At 40.2% G+C, this 23,144-nt stretch overlaps 1 protein-coding gene across 2 annotated transcripts; it reads left to right on the top strand.

Annotated features, from left to right (window-relative positions):
* Positions 1-7: 7 nt before the first annotated feature.
* susd2 (sushi domain containing 2) lies at positions 8-21,726 on the top strand. 2 transcript variants are annotated; one of them, XM_071483743.1, is made up of 14 exons: positions 8-442; positions 743-941; positions 2,090-2,238; positions 2,653-3,010; positions 3,704-3,905; positions 4,637-4,722; positions 4,820-5,088; positions 5,847-5,990; positions 6,667-6,819; positions 7,205-7,456; positions 8,436-8,714; positions 9,062-9,238; positions 13,097-13,203; positions 16,531-16,627. In XM_071483743.1, the coding sequence occupies exons 1-13, from the start codon at positions 331-333 to the stop codon at positions 13,159-13,161; spliced, it is 2,445 nt and encodes an 814-aa protein (XP_071339844.1). In that variant the 5' UTR covers positions 8-330; the 3' UTR covers positions 13,162-13,203; positions 16,531-16,627. The 2 variants fall into 2 exon arrangements, with proteins under 2 accessions (XP_071339844.1, XP_071339843.1); XM_071483742.1 differs by lacking the exon at positions 13,097-13,203 and adding an exon at positions 20,952-21,726 and having other exon boundaries at positions 11-442.
* Positions 21,727-23,144: the final 1,418 nt, after the last annotated feature.

Genomic DNA, 23,144 nt, shown 5'->3' with positions numbered 1-23,144 from the left:
AAATCTCGCGAGAACACATGGTTTCGGCGTGAATACATGGAGGAAGTATCATAGGCGATAACGGGAAAATTTTGGCTAAATTCACTTAAAAACAGAATCATAAACATGGTAGTGTATATATTGTTGTGATTTTATATATGAAGAAACCATAACCCTAACCCTATATATATAAGAAAAAAAATCTAAACCTTCCGTCCCACGTGAAACTGACGCCTGTTAATTCATAACTTAATAACTACCATGAAAAACTTGGGTTTGTTTGCTGTTTGACCTTTGACCCACTCAACAACTCAAAGCCAAAGTCTCCGCTCAGGATGGTGAAACACAGGCATGGCTTTTCACGGATTGTTGGTTTGTTCTCTTAAGATAAACATGAGAGTAAACTTGAGAAAGACATTTTTCCTCTGTGGGATTGTTCTTTTTTGCTCTACTAAAACAGCAGGTAAGTCACTTTAAAAGATATTTTAAAGACTGAATACCAATATATGAGATGCTGTACTAATTTAAATTACTGAACATGTGCTACAGCTATTTCAATTTCTTTTTTCATATGTAGAATTGTTACAACTTGTTTGCATTGTGTATCATAACTGGATACATTAAAACAAATGGTGTACTGTGGTTTGCAGGTATTGGTGAAGACTGTCATGGAATTAATTGTGATTATTTCATTATTTAATGATTTTGAGAGTATTTGGCATTATTTGTGATAAGTTACTAGTCTGTTATTTTTATTTATGAGCTCAAACATGTAGGGGAAAGTGTGGAGACATATTGGAGGATTGCTCCTGCGATACAACCTGTGTGTCTCTGCTGAACTGCTGTGCAGACTACAACCAGTCCTGTTTCCAGGTGATGCCTCACTCCAGCTCCATGCTGGGCGGAACCGCTCTCAGGATCCTCAGTTTGGTCCTGCATCCTAGTGAGCGCCTTCTCTGCAGGTTTGTGTCTATGAGCACACACTGTGACATTAGAAACACGTAATGATCTAAATGTTGCATACACTCATCCTGAGATCATTTACATTACAGCTCCATAATATGGAAAATACACTTCCTGTTCACTCTGTGAGGTACATATTTGCAGTTTAACACAATCCAGTACAACACATCTGCCAAAGATTGTATATATAGGAGGATCATAATGTTCAGTTTTTGTTGACATTGTTAGAGAGGTATCATTAATCAATAATATTTTCCCCCCCTCATGTTTGTAAGCATGAAAACATTAGAAACAGCTTTCAGTGTCATGCTCAACACCACTACAACCTACAACCTCAATAATATACATGTAGGTAAATAAATACCTCTCTAGCAGTGTCAATGAAAACTTAACATCTTTGTAAAGGTAGATTTTTGTGCTTTTTGTTTCTGTTCTGGCACAGCATCTGGAGGATTGGATTTTACGTTTTACAGGTGTATCTAATAAAGTGGCTGCTGAGTCTGTAATATATACTATACACTGTATAGTACATATGTTGTGTTTTTGCAGTATATCTTGTTTTGTGATAGTCTACATGCACTATGTATGCAGTTTCAGAAAAGAAAACCATAATCCTCAGAATCAAACTAAACAGGTTCTGCATCCAGAAACAAAAGTGACAGAGAGGTTTCGTAATTTCTGAAGCATATATATTTCTATTAGTGTGATTTAAAAAATCATACAAAAAGCAGGACAAACGCTTATTAAACACAAAACATTTCACTGGAGTCTCTCTTTCTCTTTCATAATGAGTGTCACAAAACAAATAAATGTTGAAGTGGTGTCTGACATGAAATTGTGCAACATGATTAGTAAGTATGCTGCTCATACAATCTGTATGCCTTCATAATTTTCCTGTATTAAAAGCAAACGGAAGCATGCTGCCCAGCCTTCATTCCCATTACTGTTACCTCATGATATGTTTAAATGATCGACTCCCATTTGAAGCCACAGATTTCATCAGCTGTGACTTGTGTCCCTTTTTGTATAATAAGATATTAACTTGTATCTTATTTCCTTATTTCCTACTTTGTTATTTTACAAAGTAGTATTGTTGCGCAGCTGGCCCAAGATCTAATAAATTCAACTTTGTCTGTCTTCATTGTAGGTTTAAAGACGAGATTGTACGAGAGGGTTTTATTGACACTGAAGGCCATGCCCACTGTGTCACTCCTTTATTGTATGAGACGGGTTGGATACCATTTGATGTCTCAACCGATGGAATCAATTTTGACAGATCTGGAGAGTACTTGTCAGGTAAGTTGCTGAAATATTAAAATTAGGGTTTTCCACCTCTGACTTTGTCAAGACCTGAACCTGTCATTTAATATCTTTGATTTATTATACATAGTACTGATTCAGGATCAGTAATCAGAAATGATTTAAAATGCAGTATTTCAGTTAAAGCTTTGAGGAGGATATTTTCAACAAGATATTTCGATCTTACCATTGAGAAAATATCAAGTTTTTCCACAGTGAAAAGATTAAATAACATGATTTAAATGATTATTACTGCTGCCAACATATAACTGCAGTATGTAAGTATTTGATTAAGAGTTTTTAGTGGAGGAAAGTGGCCTTGCTGTTGCAGTTATATTCTCTTATCTCCACTTATCTTTGCACAAAATTACATATTTTTACTTTGGATTTACATTTTGTGTTCAATGTTAGTCCACCCCAGTAAGGCGGACCCTGCTTTCGAAGTCACCCTGGTGAATGCAACACAGTGGCAGTACTACGGCACACCGAACATAGCAGGGCGGCTCAAGATGACGTGGAACAGCTCTTTGATCGGAACAGATAAGGTCAACATAGAGCTGTGGGGTTACAAAGAGTTCAACAGGAGCCCAGAGGCTGGGATGAATGGATCATCCTCTCTGCAGGCTGAACTGAGATACCTGTACTCTCTGGGCAGGAATCTGGTCAACACTGGCACCTTCAGCTTCACCCCTGAGTGCTCAAAGGACTACTCTGACTGGGAGCTGGGGAATATCCGCGTAACTGCTAGCTCTAAGTCAGATGGAGCAAGGTGTCCATAATATATATCAGTCAACTTAGAAATATCTCAACACTTGTTTCTGCCTATATTGAACTGATTCCAGCATGATTGTAATGCTGCTAATTTTATAGCTGTTTTGAATTGGCATAATTGTAGAAAAAGGTTCAAAAATGACACATTAAGTATTTATTTATATAGTATTTCTTTTCAAGTATATATATAATTCATATCCATCAGTATGAGAAACTGAGTGTTGCTTACTCAGAGGATGGAGAGGTGATGTAATCATCATATTCATATATGTGCCTGCTGTACAACCTAAAACCAGACATGCCTTTTCCTGCTTCATGGAGGTGATAATCAACATAAAGATACTGCAAAGAGCACGGGCTGTTTGTCGAGTTTGACTGACAGAAAATTAAGTGACAACACTGTTGATATGCAATTAATAATTACATTTTTCAATTCAATCAATTTTTTACTGTTGGTCTCTCTAAACAATGTTAATTGTAAACATGTTACCTCTGCATTTGGGAAATCGTAATGGACATTTTTAAAAAAAACTATTTTCTGACATTTTATTGACTAAAAGATTAGAGAATTATTGGAATTAATAATCATCAAATAAATATTAGTGCCAGTCATAGTTTGAACTTTGTTTTTGTTTGTGAATTAGAAATTACAAGTTCAAAGTAACTTTGACTGTTAATTGTTTAAACGCAGGGATGTACAGGGACTCTGGAGTGGAGGTCATGTCTTAGCCTGGCACTTGGAGCAGGCTTTCAGGGACGACTCCGCTGCCTGGGCCAAGAACAAGTGTCTGCAATGGGACGTCCTGGAGAAAAAACTGCCCAACTTCCTCAATGAGCTCCTTGACTGTCCTTGCACTCTGGCACAGGCCCGAGCAGACACAGGCAGGTTTCATGTGAGTACACCCACCAGTGGTAAAAATCCACTGTTAGTGTGTGTGTGTGTGTATGTGTTTGTGGGTTTTTTTTCAGTCCAAGAAGTAGTCATAGCAGCCATAATGGCAAAGTGTGCCAGAGGTTATGTGCAGTTCCTGTCGTGGAATCTGTTCTAACATTTTGAACACAGAATTGAACTGAAGTCACTTCCGTGGATGACATCCGTGTGGCAAGACAGGAATTCATCCATATGCCTCTACCCACAGGGAAACAAGACAGATATTAAATCGATATGAATTTAGCTGAACGTGCTTTATATTAAATCATAACCTACTTAATTACAGTTCTGTATTGTCAAATTATATTGAATTACATGTATTTAGGGCTCCACATGATGATTATTTTCATTATCAATTAATCTGCTGATTATTTTCTCAAGTAATTGATCAATTGGTTAAGCTATAAAATGTCAAAAACTAATGAAAAGGGCCCCTTGTAATTTTGAAGAGCCTAAAGTGACATCCTCAAAATACTGCTCTTGACCAACCAACAGTGCAAACCCAAATCTGTTTCACTGACTGTCATATACGACAAAGAAAAGCAACAAATTCTAATATTTAAGAAGCTATAAAAGCTACAGTTTGCCAACTGGATCAAGTAGTCGTTAATCCAGCACTCGTTAATCCTTGCAGCTCTGCATTTATGATTCTTTTATTGAGACTTATTTTTATTCACTGTTCACTTGTTTCAGACTGACTACAGTTGTGACATTGAGAGCGGCAGTGTGTGCACTTATCACCCAGGTAGTGTGCACTGCGTCAGAGCAATTCAGGCCAGGTAGATAAGAGGAAAAAGACCAAGTTTGAACCTTTTTAAAAATCTGAATGGAAACATTTTTTTTTCTTGACATGATTTATTCTGGTGATATTTCCAGTGCTATGCTTGGATCAGGGCAGCAGTGCTGCTACGACGGCACGGGGGCCCTGGTGCTGACGGGAGACTCGATTGGTGGCAGCACCCCAAACAGGGCTCATGACTGGGGCTCACCTCCATACAGGGAACCACCACGTGTGCCGGGCTACTCCCACTGGCTTTATGATGTCATGAGTTTACACTACTGCTGCCTTTGGTCTGACCACTGCCACGTCTACCTCAGCCATCGGCCTTCCAGCGGTTGTCGCAACTACCAGCCCCCAAAAGCTGGTGAGACCATTCTTAAGTCAAATGAAATGTATTTATAAACACCCAACTGTCACAGCAAGGACCCACAAGATGATTCAAAACTAATAATGAAGTATAGTAACACAGCACAGTGATAATGAGTCCCTATTTACTCTTAATTAACCAGTTTATTTTAACCACTTTATTTAAATCAGCTTTCTGGTTCAGTTGTTGCCCACCTACCTTGATCTTTGTGGTTAATTTAATTAAAATGTTTAGTTCTATTTTAGGAGCTTATAGTTATTTAGGCATTAATGTATGTCATATTAATTTATATGTTTCTTAAATATCAGACATACCTACTGTTGTTATAGGTGAATATAGGGTCTGAGTCTTATTTCCATGGTAGGATTTGGGGTAAAAATGAGACTGGAAAAAGTAAATTACAAACCACAAGAAACAGGGCCAGTGTGTGTTTATGTGTGTTTGTTCATCTGTATTTAATTGCCTCTGTGTGGCTGCACACACATTCTCTACTGGGTCAACAGCAGGTAATACCAGATCAGTTTGCAGGAGAAGTAAATGAATTACAGGCTGCAGCCGAGGGTTAAGATGTGGGAACACATTAGATCATACAACTGACTACCTGCCCTCCAGAGACTATAAATGCAACATTAAGCCGCACTCAAATATTGGAAAAACAATGTTTAGATGAGTGAAAGATCAACTGTTGGAAATGAAAATGTTTGTGTGTGTTTCGATGTAAATGCATCAGTGCTTTGCTTATTGATGCCTCACAGGCGTCGTCTTCGGGGATCCACATTTCATAACGTTTGACGGCCTCGGCTACACTTTCAACGGCAAAGGAGAGTACAACCTGGTGTCTTGGCCAGACAGAGAGCTGAGTGTTCAGGCCAGAACAGAACGGGTGAAACTCAAGAACGGTGAGCCCACATTTGATGTGAATGCCCTGTCTGTTCCCCCTCTTTCATCCCTCCCCATGGTGCTATTGTACCTCTCACTTTTAGCTCAAAGCTTTGTTTGGATGAAACTTGCTTCAGGGCTTGTTTAGAGATCTATTAAATGGTTCAGTTTGTGTTGGTTTGTTTTTATTTTTTATCAGCACAAAGATTTACTGCCTGCCTCTAGAGTTTGCTCAGACATATTGAGCTTGATATTTGTTACTGAGTTTTATTTGTCGTCTTTTGCCTGCACTTTGCTCTGTGAGACCAGTAAGAGTTTAAGGCTCCCTCTCTGTTTCACATTGTCCTGAGAGCAAGTGATGGAAGGAGTGAGAGAGTGATGCGTGTTGCTGTTGTAAAACGACAGCCTACTTCCTTGATTCCCACTTGTTTTCACTCAGTATTTCTTAGAATCAGAACAGGTGAAGAAAAACAGATGTAAGCTTCATTTCAGGAATTTCCTCCGATTCATGACAACAACAGCCATGGGCCAAGTGACTACAGATGGCCAAATGTCATTAATATTCTCCTCATTAGATCAGTGAAGTCAAACATCTGGTCTACTTGATATTGCAGAGACTTCAGCAGTGATAAAACCTCAACTTGAACTTCACTACATAATGCACCTATAACAATGTGATATGTGTTTACCACCAAGGTACCTTGGCCAGAGCCACATGGCTGTCGTCAGTGGCTATGAAGGAGAAGACCTCTGATGTCATCGAGGTGCGTCTAGCAGAGGGACACCTTCAGGTGCTGAGGAACCGAAAGGTCCTACCTTTCACCGAGCAAAGATGGATGGACCTTCACAGTGAGATGCTTTAGACCCCTTAACCCCTAACCCCACTCCTGACTGGGTTAAAGCTGCACTAGAATTTTTGGCACTTGATAAAGCCGGACATCAGAAAAAAAAAAAATGTAGAGCAGTGAACTCATGGTTCATTAGTGAGTCTTCATTACTAATGACGTTCAGACCACTTCTTGTGCTTGGTACTCTCATCAGTGACTTTAAAATAAAGCTTAAATTTGAGCATTTTAGCTTGTAAATTCTATCTAGGGCAGCCTTAACTGAAGTGACATCTAAAGTTGTGACTTCCATGTATTTCACACGTCCAGCTTTTATGTTTTTTCATCTTTAATAACATAAAAAAATGACTGAATGTGTGCAAAATTTCAACAAAATCTTTCCTCTCCAGGAGCATTTGTGTTCGTCCCCAGCCCTGACAACGTGACAGTAATGTTCCTCTCTGGTGCTGGCGTGGAGGTGCGTGTGCATGAGGGAGTCATGGCAGTGACTGTCCTGCTGCCACCAGAGTTTGCCAACCACACCCAGGGCCTCCTTGGTCGGATGAACTCTGACCCAACAGATGACATGTTGACCCAACACGGAGAGGTCATCTCCTCAGCTGACGCCACGCCGGAGAAAATCTTCACCTCTGGAGCTGGCTGTGAGTGTGAAAGACTGTTGAACTCTACTTTTGAAAGAGCAATCAGACTAATCAAGGCTGAAATAGTTCTCACTTTAAAGCAACATTAATATTACTAATACTTTCTAACTTTGTGTAGACAGCTATGTCGCATGTTTAAAAGGGCAAGACCTGATGAGTGATATTGTAATTAGCTCATACTTGTCTTTACAAATGACTTCCATGTTTGAGCCACGTTTGGCTAAAAGTTTGACAGGTGTTTTAAGAGTGCACAGGAAGAAATCACGGCACATGTTTAGAGTTAGCGCAGCTTTAATAGATTACAGAGAGATATCAGTGGCTGTGACCACACAGTGCAAGTGAAACCACATCTCTGGAACACAAATGGGGCCAGGCCGCATACATACATGATAATGTCTCAGCTGTGATTACATTACGTCTCCGGCAAAACTTGCGAGTAGCTGACTTTTCATGCCCTTGACCTTTCAACTGAAATCATTTGCTTCAGTATAACAGCAGCAAACACTCTTCTGATAATGTGACGTTTTTGCACAAATCAAAGTCGAGACTGCGCCAAAAGGAAACCATGACAGCACGCAGTGTGTGTCCTGCACTGATCTCTTAGAGTTGAAGGATGTTCTTATCTGCCAATTATAGCAGGCCTCATATCCTCTCATGTTTTTATTCCATCATTAAAAGCATTGAGATCACTCAAACACATGTTGCTTTGGCAATAATGTGGTTAGCCATGCCTGATGGGTTGCCATGACAGCCTGTGGTACCTAAGAAAGGTGGCTATTAGTCAGTCTCTGTATTTAGCCACTCTTTTATATGTTCTAATGTTTCCAGATACTGCATGTGTGTTTCTTTTGTGTCTTGACTTCCACTGCTCTTTCGGTTGGTTTAAGATCAGTCTGAAGTGTGTAAATAGTTGTTCTTACCAGAAATACAGAATGTTTGCAAATCTTAACAGGTGCTGTGTTTTTATTTTTATCCACAGGGAATATTTCAAAGGCGTCTTCCCTTTTCACGTATGACTCAAAGTACCTTTTGGATACTTACAGTTTCCCACCAAGCCACGACGCTGCTTTTGTTCCTGCCTTTTCTCTACCTGAGACACCTGAGGACCCTCTGGTGGCAGACATGTTGACAATGTGCTTTGGAGAAGGGGCACAGTTCTGTAAACATGATACGTTGGCCGCTCGGAGCCTTGCGGTGGGAAACGCCACACTCAGAGCCTACAGAAACCTTCAGGCCCTGATGGAAGCCCTGCAGCCAGGTACCACCGCAAAACAAGATTAATCTTCGTCCATTCAGTCATTCTCTTATAGACTTGTGTCTATTTTTCTGTGTGTTAATACTTAAGGGGAACAGTATCATTTGTAGATGATTACATGTTTATTGTTGCTTCTTTTATCTTTGAATAAATAATGGTTTGTCTGAACTTACAGGAACAGTAAGAGCTTGGTCTGTCAGGATAGGAACTCAACCTTACTCCACAGTAATATGCCATAAGAAAGCTTAATGAAGCAAATGCATTTGTCTTGAAAGTGATGTGTGTTGACACATATCTTTCAAAAGCATTCTTTGGTCACTATATTTGAATATATTGCCATTGTTCCTTAGTGGTTTCTTGTGGCTGGCTTCCCACACCCAGGAATGGGAAGAAGAATGGGACAAATCACTTAAAGGGAAGTTCTCTGAGCTTCTCCTGCAATGACGGCTACATACTGTACGGTTCAACGCCGCGCACCTGTCTGGTTGAGGGGACCTGGACAGGAGAGCAACCCTACTGTATAACAGGTTGGTTCTAATATTGCACAAAACAAACAGCTGGTTGTGTTGAGAAGAAAAAACTCAACTGTAATGTCTGTGAGAAAAGCACCAGTACTTTGAGGACATATAATAAAGTCTGCTGTAATTGTTCCCTGGCATATAAACAATACCTGGAACCCCTTGAGAACAGAATCAACGTTTCAAAGTTTGGAGATGGTTTTTTAGAGTTGGCCTCAGGCGAGTATGGCATTCATGAGCTATTTTCCCAGGAATCAAAGCCAGAGGACAAACAAGTACAAACACAAGGATCATGTGAATGAAACTTATATATTCTCTAAAACAAAAAATAACTGAAAATTATTATATTTTCATTGTGAATACTTCCTTATTTCAGGCACGTTAGCGCTAAGTGAGTTGAGTTTCATTCTGTACTGCATAGATAACCAATGGCTGCATGGAGGGTAGGAGTCTAATTCCAATAATAATTTCATTTGGGTTAAAACATGCCACAACTTTCACTGGCTGTTTTTCGTCTTTATTATTGTAATCTGTGTGTGAGGTGGCTTATTCTTTTAGTTTTCTCCCCTTGTGAAACAGTTTGCCATTATTGCTTTAGAAAGGTCCTGCTTAAATAAGTGTATTTATATATTTCTTCCTCATTAACTCCTCACATGTTTTATACTCAGTACGACTGGCAGCATCCTCTGGTGAAAACTGAGAGGGAATCCTCCTCTCCTCATCCAGCCTCTTGGAAAGCAAAGATTCAGTGGTTGCTGTTGCTCATGCAGGCCATTAGCTACAAAGCTTTAAACTTTTGAACCTGTGTTGGCTTGGCTTTGTGTTTGTAAATTGGAACCACCTGGGTCCCAGTAATGGTTTCATTCATCACCCCAACTGTGAACTCTGAATGAGTGTTGTTGTAGTTGTCAGCTGTTGCCATCAGATGGCAGAATTTCACCCCGAATTCTCTCAGGTTTGTCAGGTCAGTGCCTCCTTTTTGTCCCATTGCGAAGTGTGAAGCAGCCTGGTTTTTAGAAAACCTTGGAGAAAAAAAAGGCAACCACACAGCCGTTATTCTTCTGCAGTGCAGTGACAGAAAGACTGGATGAAATTAGATCTTTAATCACTTCGATGCACATTTCACGTTTTTTCTCACCTCTTCGATCCATGAGTTATGGTGAAGGGAGAGGAAGCAGAGAAACGAAACCACTTCACTTGTGATCCACATCTCCTCATGGCTTCACCACAGTCCACCATCCTTTCCTTGTTAGAGCTCTGAACAGAGACTTCCTCGTGATAGTAATCAGGGATGAATAGACTTCAAATATCAGATTTGGAGGCCTCGGGTCACAGCTGGACACAATTGATCCTGAAACTCCTTCACTGGGAAAACATATTAGGATCATAACTTGATTATCCAATGCTGAGCTGTTTAGAAATGTTTCATATTAAGCCACATGATTTATTTTTCATTTTACTTAGCTCTCCCAGTGACATACTTTCTAGCTGTTGTGCCAAAGCTTTAGTTAGCCTATCACAGTTTGTTATACATACTAACAAACACTTTCTTTGTCATTACTGCACTGTAAGACAGGAAGTTTAGAAAGTGACGTGGATGTGTTTGGAGATAAATACTCACTGACACATGCGCATACATTCACATGCATGTACAGATAAACACAATCCGTGTGAGTCAGGGCCTCAGCCGCACTCATGCACGTTGAACACACACACATACCCACACACAAAGCTGGGCCGTTTTAGCTATTTGACAATGATCACGCTCGCTCTGACTCTCTCATTACACAAATCAGGGCTAACAACTGTCAACATGACCTGAGGTGCTAAATGGCAGGTGTTGCATGAGCTGTTCCTCCGCCACTCAAATGTGACCTCTAGCCGCGTAAACAACACTAAATACAGGCCCAGCAAAAGATACCCCGACCAATCTCTCCTCCCCCCCTCGTATGAATCACGGCAGCGTTGATGTGTAGGCTCGAACAGCCGGAGAATTGTTGTCATAGTCAAGATGACCGGCGTGCTGCTGAAAAAGAAACGCCACCACATCCAGTTTGACTCTTTAATGAGCTACTGTTGAAATGGAGCCTGTCAGCAGAGGTGACACTAAGTCCCTTCCATCAAAAGTGATTCTCTGTATAAATATTGTCCATTATCACCAAAGGCCCCCACCTATTTGAGGTTGATTATAACCTGCCGCTGTACTTGGACTTAAAGCAGGGGTATGGTGTAGTGTGATGATCAGTGTTAATATCTTCTGCTAGAAAGACAGGGTTGTTAGAGAGGTGAGGGTGGGGTATGGAAAGAAAGTCCTTGGAGTGTTTATGATCTAAGGCCAGGCAGGACCATAGGAGACTTGAGAAGTATAAGACTATAGAGTATATGAACGTGGATGCACTGTCTCACAGTCTTCTGAGAAACCGTCACCCTGGTTGAGTATCAGATGCATGATCATCCCACCTTAATGGCATTGTAATATTAATAGAGTTCCTTGTGCAGAGGAGAAGAAAGTGATTAAAGCAAAGGTGACAGATGCCAGAGAGGGATAGAGCGATTTTTCACAGGAAGAAGTGACGTGGGTTGCAAGACAAAGCCTCAGTTTTCTGTCTGTGGTTCCCCTTCTCAGATCCCCCAGAGACAGAGCAGTGGAAAGCAGAGAGAGAGACAGAAGTGGTTGGTAAATGGCGGTTGCGTAGAAGAAGTTGCTGTTGAAATGTCAACAAAGACAAGCTTGAGACTTTTTAACCAGTCACGTTATAGAAAATGTACCATGTACAAAGATCGGTTCCTGCCTGGTCCACTAAACAGGCTTTCTCACTTCTCTGTCACACCTTAATAGATTCCCACTTCTTGTCTTCATTTCCTGTTCTGTTCATGCCCCCGACCAGTGATCACCAGGGCCGGAGGTTCTTCATCCGTCTGTCTGTACATATGTCCCACTCCCCTGAATGTCATATCTCAGTAACGCCTTGTGTGAACTTTGTGAAAAGTTGTACTCCAGGACTCCAGTGACCTGACAAAATATGTTTTTGGCCATAAATTGTAAATTCATACACTAATTATGACACGATTTAACTCAAATGTCTATCAGGGTAAAATGCAGTGATAGCATTTCATATGCAAAAGGTCAAAGGTCAGCTTCACAGGGACATCATAATGTTCTGCAAAAAGACATCTGGCCATTATTCAACACTGTAACTCAGGCAACTCTATCTTTTTATTTCAAGCTGCCTTTTGCTGAAGTGCTCACTTGACTTACTTCACTGCAGAAAGGATGGACCTCTTTAGGTCAGCATCAACGCCTTCCTAAGGGTCTCAGATAATTGAAAAAAATTTATTATAATTTGGTGGAAATAAACACACAAGTAAGGCTGATCTCTAGTAGATCAGCACCACAGTAACCAATAAACTATCAGCAAGCGAACAGAGGAGACAATAGAGAATACAAAGATTGATGGATAACACCCAGATTTTGCCACTCCAATAGCACAAATGCAAACTCAGCAGATCCTACTGAAAAAAGAAAAGCCTGAACATCGACAAGTCCAGCACACTTTTATTTTAACTTTTATTGACTAGACTCATGTGTAGGAGTGATGAGACTGAAAAGAGACTGGAAAATTAAATAACACACATAGACTTTCAGTGTGAAATGAAAAGTTTACTTTTTTTACTATGATTAGATTAAAATGCTTGAGTTGATTAAAAAGAGAAAAAAACAGTTTGATAAAAAATCTACACACGTTTACTTAGACAGAGACACACACACACACACACACACACACACCTGGCCTCAGGGTCCCAGACCACAAGAAAGTTAAGATGTTGAAGCTGAGTCTGATTCCTTTGGTCTGCTTTATCTTCCAGAGCTGCTGCTGTGTGTTGACTTTATATCCATGACGTCCTCAGAGCGTCCGGGTATGAATCTCTGACCACAGATAGAGTCAAAACGCAGGTTTAGAAGCTAGAATTGTGTGAGTTGTTTTCTACCAGGCTTTATGTTTATTTTTTGAGTATGTTTATGCAACTGTGTGCTTGTTAAGTTTGTTCGTGAAACGTCTGACGCATGGTTCAAATTCCAAGAATACTTCCACCCATCACATTGAGTTGGACAGGGATACACATATCAGATGACAACAGTAGCTTAGTACAGAGACAGACTGTTACCAGGGAGAGAAAAATCAACAGAATTATTTTAAGATGATATCAGCGCTGACAAAAAAAAAGCTCATCTCTATCTTAAAAAATGCTTTACATGATAAGAGTGCAGCTCAGGGGTATATGGGCATGGTAGGGTTATGAAAACGGTCTTAGATTTCTGATCGGTATCGTCTGTTTGCAATTTCATTGTGAGATAAACGCTGGAAAAGGGATCGAATGATGATGAGCTCTGAAATGGCTCCAAGTTTTTAAAAGTTTTTGAGTTTGAATATGTAGCAAATTGCAGGAATAACATGTAAAATATAATCACTTTTATCTGCTTCAAGTACAGATTATGGAGACGGGCGATATACACAACCACTTTTGAATTGTATAGAAAACACCCTTTTCTGTTCTCTGTGAGCTTCCGCTTCTTCAGTCCAACCCTATGATGTCTGTCATGTGTTAATCCCCTCTCACAAGAAACATAATGGGCCAAACTGAGAGTTATTGCTCCCTGGAGCTTTACTGTTTGATCAATGCAGGTCGGTTTAGTAGAGTAATGAGATAGCTTTGGGGTTTTGCCAACAGAAAAAAGGAAAAAGACGAATGTTAACACTGATTGAGTGACAGTCCTCCACATGCTCCCAGTGCAATTATTCTCCGGACTGATGGTCGCACTGATGCCCTAGGCCTCAATGTCCAACAGTGTGATGCCAGTGCTGCTGCATCCAAGCCCTGGCCATGTGTGGCAAAACTGGCAAAACCTGTGTGTGTGTGCTTGTGTTTCATGTTCCAAGGCTGATGACATTTTAAAGGACCAGCACCTGCAGTACCTGCCTGACAAACATCTACCACACTTGACATATGTTCATGCATTCATGCGTTAGAGGATGACGGTACTTTGATTGTTATGTTCCTCGCAACGTCTGTGTACTTGCCTGCCTTTAGAAAAATGACTCCTGGCTAAGTGCAATGTATGAATAGTCAAATAGATTGGAGATCGCTTTGCTGAAATTGCCAAGGCCCGGAGGAAAGTTTCAGATGCTCTAATTTGATCGCAATATTACCTAAGCAACTGCAAACAATGGGAAGGCAACTGCTGGGAAAATCCAGCAAATGGAGGTTGTATCAGCCCAGCCAGCTTTGTGCTCATTATGTTTATTTGAAGCCAATGTATCATTTTTGTTTTGTTTGATCCCCTTGGTAATTATAAAAACGAATATACTGGCAGAATACAATGGCTCTTTGTGGGAAATCAGCATTTGACCTGCATGAAAAATCTGTACAGGGATGAAAATGAGAATTACTCATATATTTTTTTCTCATATTGATGTGAAATAGGCTCTTTGGCCAATTTCAGCTGCATTGATAAATTTTATGATTATTGAATATAGAATTGTGTGGATAAAATACGCCATTACAGTACATTTGATTTTATATAGCAAAGTCCATATATATCATTATAAAGAAAATGGTCTGGAAAATGGATCAATTGTGGATAAATTAAATGTCCAGGAATTTATGCTTTTGGCCAATTCAACAAAATTATAGCAAATGAATTAAGGTGTTTAGCACACTGATGCAAAACTCCTTAGAAATTCAGTTTCGTCATAAAGATTCAAGATTCAAAATTTCCCTTTAATGGTTATTTTTATGTAGGTACATAAAAATGAAATAGTGTTTCACATAAAAACACCAGGCAGAATAGGAAAAGATCTTAAAGTGCAATAGAATAATAATAAATTGTAATAATAAATATAATCACAGATAAAAGAATATTTAAAAATCAGTCCTAAAATTAAAAGGTATAGCTATCTCGACACTAGGTTGGTTCAAGATGCCGAGCTCATTGACAACTGTTTTGGCAAGTTAAAAAAAAAAAAAGTAAACCAGTAAGAGACAGGATTAATAATACACCATCTTCCCACATAGATACCTAGATACATAAATGAAAAAAGGCTACTGAAAAATGGCAGCCGGCATGGATGACATTGGCCCAGCTGTTCGAGTTGTTCTAAGTCAACTTGTATTAATAACTTACAAACGGACACATTTCTTTCATCAGTCTGAACAATGTTATGTTAACTGCTCCCATTGTCCCCTACTGCAGTTTGTGTGTCAACTAAAAATGGAGTTTGCTGGACAAATACATCAATAGCAGTGATTAATGAGGGCAAAACAAAACTAATGACTAACATAAGTTTGAGATGGAATTATTATTTATTTTGTCTCATGCCACATCACACAACCATACTTTAATGCCAAAATTCATTGGTAGCAGTAATATATTTGTGTACTTGATGCATAATTAGAATTTGGCCCATTTGCTGGATTTGTCCATCATCCAGTACTCCTCAGGTAGCAGCATGCTGAAGGTCCATTGGTGGATGTTTGCTAAGTGTTTAACAAATGGGCAAGAAAGGAGAGAGTGCTGTGATAGATTGTGTGTTGTTACTGGTCAGTTCAATAAGTGACAGGAAACTGTTTTGCCCATGAAGAGTTTTAGTTTGAGTTGCACAGTAACTTCAGAAAATTCAGCTTGTACTTTTAGTTAGCTAACCAGCCTACTCGCTAATTTAGCAAGGCAATAGGTGCAGACACTTACATGTACACTAGTGTTATTGAGGCTGATCAGATCTGTTAACAATGAAAAAGAAAGTGAGGCCGACATTACTTAACAATCACATCGGGCCAAGCTGTGCATTAACACATTTACTGTAACCTATAGTAGACATGGTTTTGGTTGACAGTCATAGACCTACACTATTGCTACCACAGAAATCCGTCAATTGGTTACAGCAAGTTTTTGTACCATAATCCTTTATTTACCCAAATAAAACTGACTGAACTGGCTTAAATTCCAGACACACCCAGCTCCAGGCTCAAACACTGTTACACCCATCCTTAATTTGGAGTTTCAACACACAGTCCTCTACCGTTGGCTATTGAGCAGCTCTGCTAGATGCCTTGCTCAAAGGAACCATGGGTGTTGTTTGATCTTTGCTCTTTGGTTTTGCCTCATGCCTTTGCTTCCTGATTCCTGCTTCCTTGGTAACCTTTTGTCTTTGTATTGATCCAGATATAATGAATGTGGAGGATGGATTGTTCAGAAGGATCAGTGGCCGATTGAAGTGACTAATTCTGTTCTATTTTCACAGATGATAAAGTGGGGTTTGTACTCGGCGCTGTTGGTTCCCTCTCAGCACTGGTCACAATGGGAGTGATGATCAAACTACAAAACAGGAAGAAAGGCAGGTGGGTTACACATGATTCACCTCACAGAAAAATCAATTCCTCTATTCCACTGCTGCTATTAAATACAATACAGGAAACAAGAAATATATAAGAATCAAATATTAAATCAGTGTTTGGACAATGTCCTCTGCAGCAGTTTAATTTTTACACTTGATTACTTCCACAGATTGATTCTTTCTCTTAATTAAAGCTGCATTCATTGGTAGTAAAAGGGAAACTAAAAACAGAGATATTACCAAATAGATTGATAGTGGAATAGTTGTTAGAAGCGTTTCAGCTGGTATTAAAAGGATTAGTTAAGGTTATAATCCTTAAGATTTTAGCCTGGGTTTATTTGACAACATTTGTGGTTACTGTGGTAACATCAATTGTGGTTCAACACTACAAGTCCCAGAATTCTGGGCAGAGTAAACTCTAAGCAGCTACATTGTCAGAAATTCGACAGTGGAGGAACTGGTGTGTGTTATCTTACTGAGAATTTGAGTTGTGCAGCCAGACGCCTGCAACTCTTTACCCAGCAGCTCCTTCTTGTGAAAAACGACCCTGGTTTTGTTGTTTTGTAAACGCATTTTTGACAAATGAAAGTGGTTAGCGCATATATACAGTAGCGTTTCCTGTGACTGCTTCACAATAAAAGCCACCCCGTATTTCCACCAGTTAAAGACTTAATGTAAATCAGCAGCAGTAACAGGTGTTTGCATTAGCAGTAACTTAATAAATTTAATGTACAGTAGTCTACAGTAAACAGTGAAGTTGAATCCAATTGGATAAATATACCAACAACACTATATTACATATACATGCATTGTTTGTAGTGAACCTCAGGCTATCTCTCTTTCTCTCTCTCGCCATCTCTGTATAGACTGATGCAGGGATGATGTAGGCCGACCTAGAACTCAGAGTCACCCTGGTTCCCTCTACAAATTTGTAATTGGATTGGATTGAAGCCTAAATACAATTGCCAGAAGTAAAAAGCTAATGTTAGGCTATAAATGAACTACACCATAGTCAAATTACTTCAAGTCACCACCACTAAACTTCCAAATTGTAATTTGTTTAGCCTACTTTCTTTTCATACTTAGCAGGCTTTCCTTTTAGAAAATGTGTAATATTTTAGCAGCTATAGCAAGAGAATCCATGCCAGTTGCCATTTTTCAGTAGCGTTTTTTCATTAATGTAGCTAGGTATCTATTTGGGAGGATGGCATCTATTATTAATCCTATCTCTTACTGGTTTACTTTTTTCAACTCGCCAGAACAACCAACCTAGTGTCGAGATAGCTATACCTTTTATTTTTAGGACTGCTTTTGAAATATTCTTGTGTATAAACACAACAAGGCTGTAAAGGTTCGCTGTGGGTAGATTAGTTTTCCTGCTTGGCAAAGTCTCATTTAGCCACTTGTTAGGCGGCCATGTTTTTGAGACGTAAAGTCTTAAAAAATCACTGACGTACTTTATGTTGTAGAATAAAACGTGAATCTGTCTAGAGCTTGTGTTAACCACAGATCTTATTTCAAGCATCTAACCAACAATCCATTTAAAGAAACCCATCAACTTCGGAACGAGGGAACCAGAAGTACAAAAATGATAACTTATTTCTGTGTTTTAGTACTAATTCCTGCAGCACTCTGTACAAACCACTAATGTAAAGGTCTCCTTCAGTTAGACGAACATTGAATTATGACACAAATTGTGGCTTGTTTTTGTTCAGTGGGGCTCCAGTCGTAGCCGCCCATATATCTTTCATTCTGTCTTTGAATATATAGATTATATGTCGTAAATAGGAGGCACTTTTTATCTTGTGCATAGCTAGAGGTCTTCTTCTCCTCCCATTTCCTCCCAATAGTCAAACCCTTTGTGCTGCGCCAACAAAGACACACAAACACAAGAGCAATGAATCCCACCACTCCGTTTGATATCCAATATGTCCCAGCCTCCTAACCGTTACTCATAATTTTTCTTTCTGATCTTAGCAAACCAAATAAACCCATACACCCTGTGGGATCATAGTCAAGGCTGCAGTCCAGAGAAACAAGAGGCTAACCGGTAGTACTAGCTCCTGGGTGAATACAGGCAAATTAAAGGCCTGTTTTATGGGCTCATAGACTCATAGACTTCATTTGGGCTTTCCCCCACCATAACTACAGCAGGGGAAGAAAAAAAAGATGGATGTCAGTAGTCAAGAGTTACCTACCGCTCCCAGCAGCACATGGGGCAGGCAGGCGATGAAACAGGCTGTGTTTTCAAGTCATAAGGGCAAGGAGCGAGCACACCTGCCCCCTCTTGAAGCCTTGATCATGGCAGGCCAGGTGTAAAAAGAGATGAAGAGTGTCAGAAGGTCTGCAGATGTGAGGAAGGTGATCTCACACCGACAACATGCTGATACACATGGAGACCCAGGACGCACACACACACACACACACACACACAGCCAGAAAACATACTCTGTATACAGTAGCGTAAAGAGAAATCGTACACATTCCTTGAGTGTGAGTGGTCTTGCCGACATGCATGAACACACACACACACACACATACACATGCACACACACTCCCCTATCAACAAGTGCAGACACATTGATTCCTCCCCAACATCAGAAGCAGAGCAGCATAGAAGTAGTGGGGGTCTTACTGCATTTCAGATCGAGTCTGGGTTGCGTGTCTGGAGGAAAGAAGCAGTGATACTGCACAACTCTGTGTGCATGTGTGTGCGTGTGTGTTTGTGTGCGACAGGTAGATAGCGTGGGCCTCCTGTGCCTCAGTTCCCTGTGTCTCAGACTCAGACTTGCAGGGGTACTTTCCACATCTAGGATTACTCTGCAGGTTTCAACAGGCCTACTGGCAGCTCACCACAGCAGTAAGAAAGTCATTACACCGTAAGATGTGTCTGTGTTTGTGTGTGTGTGCGTGTGTGTGTACTGTCATGTCTATTCCACTTCTGCTACATGACACATCAAAAAGGTAGAGGGGGGCTTTGTCTGAACCTGGCAGGGGGTTCACAGTGGAGGAAGGACAGACATGTGTAGTACAATTAGATGAACTGTCTCAACACCCAGTAGTACCAAGTAATTCTGGTGACTTGTGTTCCTGAAAAAAATATGAAGGGACCCAAAATTCAGACTTCATGAAATTCATGAAAAATATCATCATTAAATTAATAAATGTCCAAGGATTAGTGCTGAGCTTTGGAAGCTTCATTTCATTACTTGAATCGTTGATAGTAATCTCAATCAAGTGAATCATTATATTCAAAAGCCCCATTTGGACAGGATTAATATCACAGTGGGAGGCGGGTAATAAAGTTTCCCCCTCCTCACATGCTATAGAGATTATCGTTCCCAACAGCTTTTTATCTTCTGACTGCAGGGAAACAATGTGACCTTCATCACTGGCTTAGTATTATTTTTAATATCAGTATTTTTTACTGGTAATTCATTCCTGTTCACGCTGACCATTAACAATAATGTGCTTCCAATCAAAGTGATGCCTGACAAAGTCCTCACTGGAGGATGCTGCAAACTGTCGTATTAGTTTTGGTTGAACTTTGTACATGTTTGCAGAGATAGAGGACTGTGGATTTTGTTTCACATCTTTTCCATTAAATATCCTTTCATTAAGGGAACCAGGAACTCTTGGCTAGATGAGTATTATTTGAATACAGACTTAAAAGAAATGGGAACCTGCACAATATCAACAAATAGGATGAGAAATTTCCGAGATACACTGCAAGTAAAGTCCAATGTGCTAAATATTGTAATCAACAAGCCTTACACCAAATACTTACATATGAGCAAAAATTTTGCTTGATCAAGTTCAAATGACAATCCTCTTAAGCTTGTTAATCCTTCACTGTAAAACAATGCATATAACATCTAAAACCAGCTTCAAATACCAGGGGAGGGCTTAGCACAATTGCCCTTTAACATTTATGTCCCTGTTTTGCAAGTGTCCCTAATAGGTTTTATATGCACTGTTAATAAAACACTATTAATTTGAACAGTAAAGTGCTGCTATTAAAACCCAAGTTGACGTTGATCCCTGCCCTGATGCAAGGTCACCAGACAGTTTTCCGGCGCTCAGTTTGGATTAAACAAGTTGTTCCCCATTACTGCACTTACTCAACTCCCATGGTGCAGCAGGACACGCCGTCTGGAAGGCTGTTTCCCCAAAATAGTTTTGGAAAGGTGAGGATAGGCATAAATAGCAGATGTGGTGTAAAAAAAAAAAAGTGTTTTATGATTCTTAGTTGGTTTCTTTTTCATTTTAATTCTTGAGTTTGGAACTTCTTTCAGTGAATCTTCTTTCGTGTTCTTTTGTGTTTTCAGAGAGAGAAAACAGAACCCAGACCAGATGGCGACCCATGAACGGACTTGCTAAACCGTAGGAGTCCTTGTGTATTATGGATCACTCTCCTGCACACTGAAAACCTTCAACTCTGTGGGCTACAGCAACAAATATGTTTAGCATTTGGAAATCATAGGCAGTCATGTTGTTCGTTAGGATGCCAGTCCTCCCTTGACCTGTTGACCTTATCAGGAAAACCTCAGGCGCTGGTTAGGCTTTCAGCATGTTGTTTGGCCTCCTGTTTTTCCTCTTATTTAGCTTGGAAACCCTCCAGGTTGTGGTAAATGGTGCATGGGGTGAGGATTGAGGGTATTGAAGTAAAAGAAAAATGTCACGGTTGTTTTTATATTCCCGCTTTGCATGGCTGAATGTCCGATCTTCACTAGAGAGGGAATTGTGTAAATACTACATAGAGATATCATCATTACAATCAACACTCCCTTCTCCTGTTCAGTCTAAAATAGGACCAGATGTGTTCATATTCATGTCAGTTGTGAAGCAAACCTGATCATTCTCCGGTTGAAAGACTTTGAACTTGTATGCAGCCTCTGTGTGGGTTCACAGCCTTCAGTCAAACCAAGGGTTTTGCTGAGTGACTGAGCCAGAAAAACCCGCAAATGTTACAGAAAGGTCACATCTCTGCACTGTATCAAAATCAGCTTTCTTAGTTTTCTTCTTGTTGTTACATATCTGTATTTAAAAACAATGAACGATCCATAAATGTTTTAATTAAAAAGCAATGAGCGAAACAATGAATGATGTTGCAGAGTTCAGATCTTGTGTAGTTTTTTTTTTTTTTTTTAATGGCTGTTTATTAGTGTGTTTGCGTGTGTGTGTGTGTGTGTGTGCGAGCGCAGAAACGAAAAAAATCATCCCCACTTGGAGGCAGCAGGCATGCATCGTCTGGCACAGCCGCCTGCCCCTTCGGACAGACTGTCATCTCATGTTACCCAGCGGTCTTCTCCACTTTGAACCTGACTCACTTCTCCTTTTCCAAAACAAAGCCCTTGGAGGGGGTAAAAGGAAACGGAGTGACAGGGTCCCATGTGGCTGATCCTTGGGAGTGATAGGTGGGGGTCCAGCTGGGGAAGAAGAAGGGTTCTTGTTGGAGTCTAATTGAAATAACCTGGCCTGCTGGTTGCGGAAGGCTTTGAAGTTTCTTGCCGCATGTGAACACTGTTTCCTCACTAGCTGTTGTGCCATGCTTTATCCATTACCAGCTCCTGCAGACACTGACTGCTGCTGCGCTGTCATGCCTCGGGGCCTTTTGGGACCCTATTGTTTTAAACATTAAAATTAAACAATGTTCTTTATGAGCATAAATAAGCGCACATGCGCCTGCTTCACATGTGCCGTTACCTGCTAATGGAACCAGTCCTGATACCCTCACAAAGGACAAGTAAGCCTCCCTGTGTGTCGCTGCCTGAGGTCTTTCTACAGTATCAGCTCCGATTTGACTCACTCATTGTATAATCTCCTAACTGAGTGCAAATTTCCCTGCTTTCATGTGTCAGTCAGTGCTTACAAGAGAGGCAATGGAGCAAGCTGCTGCGTCTGTTTGCAGAGTCAGATGCTGATTAATTGCGTATGGATGAAAGTGGAAGGGTTTTTCATCTCTGCGGGGGCCTGTTCTAACTCTGACTGTTTACGCTCGCTTATCATCCCAACAACCCGGCGTAATTAGTTCAATCAAATTCAAACACAAGTAAATGCTAATGTGTTCTGTGGAAGCCTGTTGCTTTCACGTGGGACTTTTCCCATTTCTCAGATCTGCTCCACATCCCTGGATTAGGAAGAAAGGCTTCTGAAGTGGCTTTTGGATGAGGCTTTTGTTTTGGGTGTGCTTTTTTTGTTTCATGTCAGCTCCCGCTTTGCAGGTGTGCTTTGTCCCTCACCTCCTAATACCTCGCGGTTGAGCAGCGCCTTCTGATGTTAACTCCTAATTTTAAGGCGTAGCTTGAAATAAAGATTGGTTTGAGGATTAAGGTGTTTGCCCAAACACAGAGCTTTGTGTTTGTGTTTGTCGATGGCAACGTGAACACTTAACGTTGGGGAGAAGATGTTCGCAAAGTCAGTTAATCCCAAGATAGATAAAAACACAATCTTGATTTTTATACTTTATTTTTATAATTCTCTTTTTACAAATATAGGACAATCCTAAACCAAATAAACAT

This window comes from Trachinotus anak, unplaced genomic scaffold (genome assembly GCF_046630095.1).
Source record: "Trachinotus anak isolate AG129_WGS33_773 ecotype Australia unplaced genomic scaffold, CSIRO_AGI_Tana_v1 ptg000008l, whole genome shotgun sequence".
Classification (NCBI taxonomy): domain Eukaryota; kingdom Metazoa; phylum Chordata; class Actinopteri; order Carangiformes; family Carangidae; genus Trachinotus; species Trachinotus anak.
This window is presented reverse-complemented; position numbering and strand designations above follow the sequence as displayed.

Excerpts from the sequence above, each read along its gene's own strand:
- susd2 (XM_071483742.1), top strand. The coding sequence starts at position 331 with ATGGCTTTTCACGGATTGTTGGTTTGTTCTCTTAAGATAAACATGAGA. Across the intron at positions 3,011-3,703 it reads TCTAAGTCAGATGGAGCAAG|GGATGTACAGGGACTCTGGA; the intron begins GTGTCCATAATA and ends GTTTAAACGCAG. Across the intron at positions 6,820-7,204 it reads AAGATGGATGGACCTTCACA|GAGCATTTGTGTTCGTCCCC; the intron begins GTGAGATGCTTT and ends TTTCCTCTCCAG.